The 6,000-nt window shown below is 33.9% G+C and overlaps 1 protein-coding gene across 1 annotated transcript in view; it reads left to right on the forward strand.

Moving 5' to 3' along the window:
* LOC127444793 (multiple C2 and transmembrane domain-containing protein 2-like) overlaps positions 1 to 5,524 on the forward strand; it is a 49,566-nt gene extending 44,042 nt beyond the window's left edge. The window contains exons 20-22 of the mRNA XM_051704339.1: positions 801 to 910; positions 1,101 to 1,198; positions 2,674 to 5,524. Coding sequence (XP_051560299.1) covers positions 801 to 910; positions 1,101 to 1,198; positions 2,674 to 2,754 — 289 coding nt within the window. The 3' untranslated portion in view covers positions 2,755 to 5,524. The remainder of the gene's footprint in view (positions 1 to 800; positions 911 to 1,100; positions 1,199 to 2,673) is intronic.
* Positions 5,525 to 6,000: the final 476 nt, after the last annotated feature.

Genomic DNA, 6,000 nt, shown 5'->3' on the forward strand with positions numbered 1-6,000 from the left:
AGGTTCATGGAAGAATACAACCTTTTGATCCGTGAGTCAGTAGATAGTGTTCAGACAAGAATGAATGGATGTATTTTTATTTTGAAGTGTTATCTGTCCATGACATTAGCACTGATCCAGAAGCTAGCGTCAGAATATTTAGACTTGTATTTTGAATGAATGAACTCTCATGGCATGGTGATGCCCTTAAATAGACTTAAAGGGACAGTTCACCCAAAAATGAAAATTCTCTCATGATTTACTTGTCCTCCTGGCATCCCAGATGTGTATGACTTTCTTTCTTCTGCAGAACACAAATTAAGATTTTTAGAAGAATATTTCAGCTCTGTTGGTTCACACAATGCAAGTTAATGGGTGCCAAAATTTTGAAGCTCCAAAATCCACATAAATGGAGCATAAAAGTAATCCATATGACTCCAGTGTTTGAACCCATGAAACAGATCAATATTTAAGTCATTTTTTTTATCATCAATTCTCCTCCCTGCCCAGTAGGGGGCGATATGCACTAAGAACATGAATCACCATAAACAGAAGGAGAAAGTGAAAGTGAAGGAAAAAAACACTTAAATATTGATCTGTTTCTCACCCACACCTATCATATCACTTCAGAAGATATGGATTTAACCACCAGAGTCATCTGGAATACTTTTATATTGCCCTTCTGTGGATTTTGGAGCTTAAAACTTTTGGCACGCATTCACTTGCAATGTTTTCATTTCATGTTTTTCATTTTAGGGTGAACTAATCCTTTAAGGGTGTTATTTTTAAAATTGAAGCTGTAACGTGTTTTTACCCTTTAGTACATTCAACTGGTCAGTGCCTTTCCTGTCCAATCTGGCCTTCCTGGTTCTCATCATAGCTACAGTCATCACTTACTTAATTTCAGTACGCTACATTATTTTATTATGGGGTAAGATAACAATACTGTTACCTGAAGAAACTTTTGTTTGCTTTTTTTTTTTTCAAATGTTGTGTTGTAATACAAATTTGTTTTAAATTTGCTTAGATTTAAGCACATTTAAATTTTGTGCAGTAAAAGTGTTAATGGTTTGAGATTGATCCATTTCAGTGCTTGGTCTTATATATGTTTGTTTTTTTAGGTATACATAAATTCACAAAGAAACTACGGAATCCATACGGCATTGATAACAGTGAGGTTATGGACTTCCTTTCCAGAGTGCCTTCAGATGTCCAAATGGTAATAGCCATGTAATTTACTAAAAGTTTTTATAGACTAAATTCAGGGATGGTGGTTTCAGTTTTCTGAAATCTCATTATTTTTTCTATGGATGAGACCATTGGCCTGTTTTCTCTTCAGTGAATTGGCAACAAAAGCATACTGGTATAACAGAAAGGTGCACTATGTAACTTTCAGTACATTGCAAAAATCATGTATTGTTTTATCCAGTAAAATACGTAAACATACTTTAAAAAAGGTACATTTACCATAATATATTAAGACTTCAGATTTCAGAGAAATCTTGCAACAAAATTTAGTGAGGTTTATGCCTAAAACAAGAAGGTTTTTTTTTTTTTTTTTTTACAATGGGGTACAGTAATCAAAAATAACTATAATTAAGTTTTCCCTTTGAATCAAGTTTCGTTTATTTCTAACCTGATTGTAAAAAAGATATTTCTCACAAAATTTCTGAAAATTTAATATCTTGTGTATAAATGTCTTTTTGCTTCTTAAGTAAATGGATCTTTTTCCAAGGATATTTTTACTAGAAAACAAGACAAAAATGTAAATTAAGATTAAGATTTTTTTTCTTCTTTATGCAGTGCAAAAAGTATAAAAGGTATAGGGCTGTTGATTTAACAGGTTAATTCAGTGCGATTGATTATATAAAAATTATACAGAAAAATTATGCATTAAACAAATGACTGCAATTACTCATGTCCCTGGACCGTAATAAGGAATATATTCCCACCATCTGAACAATTCAAATTTGAAGTACCCCGTTTTCAGCAGGGGGCAGTAAGCAAAGCTTCAGCTGTATAGCCAACGCGCACCTGTACAGACAACAAACCACACTCAGGCTTGCTTGACACTTGCGACAGCACAAGATGAGGACGCATTCTTTCGTTCAAAGTTTCAAAGTACATTTAACTTGATACAGCGACCTAACGCTGCATTTTTTATGCGACACAACCAAAGACACTCCAGAAGCGTCCATCTGAGGCATGTGTACATACCTTAGAAAAGCCCTTGTAATAAATCTATCTCAGACAGATTGACATATTCGATTGCAAAATGGATTGCTGTGGACTGCAGACCAATGATTGTCTTATTCAGTGAAATGGAAATAAACTAAATATTGCCTTCTCAGCAAATATTTATATATGTGATTAATTCAATTAACTAATCAGCATATCACGTAATTAATTAGATTAGAACTTTTAATCGATTAACAGCCCTATTAAAATTATTTACACTCACATTAGATGAAGACTCCAGTCAGTAGTCTATAAAAAGCTGTTGTTATTTTTTCTACTGTGAGGTGGGTCACCTCCTCATGGTGACCGCCATGTTGTGATCACATGACTTGTCATGTCTTTAAATTTATGCAACGAATAAACACAAACTTCATTTGAACTTACCCTAAACTTACACTCTCTCAGTCGAGTAATTTGCTGTGAGCCTCATGTTCTGATTGAATCTTCTTTATTCAGGCACAGTACACAGAGCTGAGCAGCTGTAGTGTACACAGTCCTTCCAGGAGAAAGAGGGCATCTCCATTGACACTAAAATGAGAACGGTCTCCTGAGAACGTTCTGTGTGAAAAACCCTTGGAGAACATGCCTGGAGTTGTTCAGAACTTTACAAAAAGTGGATTGCTGATCTGCATATTTTAGTATCAATTAGATTCTGTTTGAGTGAATGCATTTCATCCATGCTGGTGGTCCATATATCATGAGATGCATCTGGCATTACCACTGGGCCATGCTCAAGGAAGGTGCACCTTGGTTGATGACATACTGTAGATACAGTTGAAGTCATAAATTTACATACACTTGGCAAGTAATTTAGGACATCTACTTTGTGCATGACATGAGTAATTTTTCCAGCAGTTGTTTATAGACAGATTGTTTCACTTTTAATTGATTATATCACAATTCTAGTGGATCATAAGTTTACATTCACTAAGTTAACTGTGCCTTTAAGCAGCTCGTAAAATTCCAGAAAATGATGTCAAGCCTTTAGGCAATTAGCCAATTAGATTCTGATAGGCTAATTGCCTAATTAGAGTCAATTGGAGCCTCTTTGCTTGACATCATGGGAAAATCAAAAGAAATCAGCCAAGACCTCAGAAGCAATTTCTGGGAGCAATTTCCAAATGCCTGAAGGTACTACGTTCATCTTGAGAAGCTTGTGGAAGGCTACCCAAAATGTTTGACCCAAGTTAAACAATTTAAAGGCAATGCTACCAAATACTAACAAAGTGTGTGAAAACTTTCGACCCACTGGGAATGTGATGAAAAAAGTAAAAGCTGAAATAAATCATTCTCTCTACTATTATTCTGACATTTCACATTCTTAAAATAAAGAAGTGATCCTAACTGACCTAAGACAGGCAATGTTTTCTATGATTAAATGTCAGGAATTGTGAAAAAACTGAGTTTAAATGTATTTGGCTAAGGTGTATGTAAACTTCTGACTTCAACTGGACATATTATTAACACTCTATACGGAGGCAGCTCTAGTCAGCCTGTTGTATTCAGGGACGAAGAAACTCAACTAAGATAAAGGGAATAGTTAATGCATAGACTACGCCACCTTGGAATATAGTCGCCACATTGGGCCTTAAACGTTGATCTACTGTATTGCCAGTGCCTAAATGTCACATGTGCAATACAGTGTAATTCTTTGCTATTTTAGGTATTTCTCCATGGATTTCTTTGTTTTTTTTATATATATATAGTTTTTTTTTTTTTAGTTTTTTTTTTTATTTCAACTTGTTAAAAATATGTTTTTTCAAGGATAAGTCTTTACAAAGTTTGTACAGTCTCACTCTATGGGAGCCACTTATTTTTGTTGAATGCATATGAATGCAGAATTGCACTCATAGAGTAACAAGATATTTATGTGTGGTTTCGTTTTTATGCTCCTTTTTATTTTGTAAAGATGTCATTTTACAACTCTTTTGGATCTATTTAACTTTAATCATTGCAGAGAAAAAACATTCAGAATACTCATGTTTGAAAATAAGTAGACAAAAAGTGCCTTTGACAAACACTTAGTGAATTATACTTATTTTCTACTACACTCTCCTTATATAGTTTTTTTGTGCAATACAAGTTTATATATATACATATAGCTCAAGAGTAGTAATTGTATATAAAAAATGGAAATTGTACATTTTTTAATTTCTATTTTGCAGTGTTTAAAATCTCACAGCGTTGAATGTATGTGCCACAGATTTATTTCTGCTTAACTCCAGTTGTGTACATAAACAGTAGACCTACTCTAAACACATTTAAAAACAATTAATACAAAATATAAACATTTATAAGTAGTAACAAATTTATTATTTTCCCTAACCCCCCTAATGTATCAACTAATTTTCCTCAGTGCCCCCTGGCATCCTTTGTACGCCCCCGTTGAAAACCCCTGACCTAGATAATTGTAAGTGGGGGCAGAAGAGTCGTTTCTGATGTAATTTTACAGCATTTATTAATCTTATTCTAGTTAATGTTAGTTAATAAAAATACAATTGTTAATTGTTAGGTCATGTTAGTTCATCGTGCATAAACTAATGTTAACAAATACAACTTTTGATTTAAAAAATGGATTAGTAGGCCTATATGTTGAACTTAAAATTAACTAGATTAATAAATGCTGTAAAAGTATTGTTCATTGTTAGCTCATGTTAACTGATGTTGTTAACTAATGTTAAGAAATGGAACCTTATTGTAAAGTATTACCGATACTGTGTTCATTCATGCAAACATGCAATCATGAACATTTCGCATAAACACCTTCAATCTTTTATGACAGAGATGCTTTGGTGTATATTTACCATAAGATCTTCTAACAGATAAAGCATGATCTATGCTACAATTATACTTCCTTTGAGTTCACTGGAGTATATGCATGTTTATAAGAAAGAAGGTGGAAACAATGATTCCAACAGTCCAAAGATGCATATTGAATGCTTTGAGACTATTCAGCCACAAAGTGGCAGTGTTTTCCTTCTACGGGACCCTGTTCTGCAGTAATCCAGTTTACCATGGAGAGTTGAGCTTTGGGAGACAGCAATGACACTTTCTGTATTCTTCACGTCAGTCCTCAGTTAAAAGACCCTTACAAAAAAGTACTTTAGCAGTACCATAAAACAGTGATGGTATGAGATGTTACTGTACTTGATTACGATATTCATATACTGTGGTACTTAAATTGGATTGTAAGGTACTTCAAAGAATACTAGTACCAAAGTACTAATATGGTATTTTTTTTTTTTTTTTTTAAGTGAATGCATGATCTTAATGCAACAGTGTGGGTGTTATGTAAAAAATATCACAATTATTCAGCCAAATGTGTCTAAATAAATCTGACTAATTTCAGATGATGACTGGGCCACAGCTCTTAATTGAATCTCATTTAAATGCACATGTCTCCTCAATCACTTATGAAACTCATCTCAGAAATGGTGTTGAAAATGTAAAGATCAGATGGGATATTTGTTATTGGGATTACATATAATTTGAATAGCAATTTTTTTTTTTAAGGGTGAAGCATGTTACTTCTGCGCAGAATTGCAAAAATAACAAGATTTTTACATTTGCTGAAGGAGTTAATGTAGTAGCAACACCAAAGTGATAGGTTTGATTCCCAGGGCAATCACATGCATTTTAATACACTTTGGATAAATCGTCTGCAGAATGAATGTGAAGTAAACGGTGACTGCCCATGCAAAACTCACCGGCATGATGCCAGGGTGTTGTGGTTGTCATGTTGTTGCTATGTGGTTGTTAAAGTGTTCTGGGTGATTTTTTTGC

The sequence above is a fragment of the Myxocyprinus asiaticus genome, chromosome 1 (assembly GCF_019703515.2).
Source record: "Myxocyprinus asiaticus isolate MX2 ecotype Aquarium Trade chromosome 1, UBuf_Myxa_2, whole genome shotgun sequence".
NCBI lineage: Eukaryota > Metazoa > Chordata > Actinopteri > Cypriniformes > Catostomidae > Myxocyprinus > Myxocyprinus asiaticus.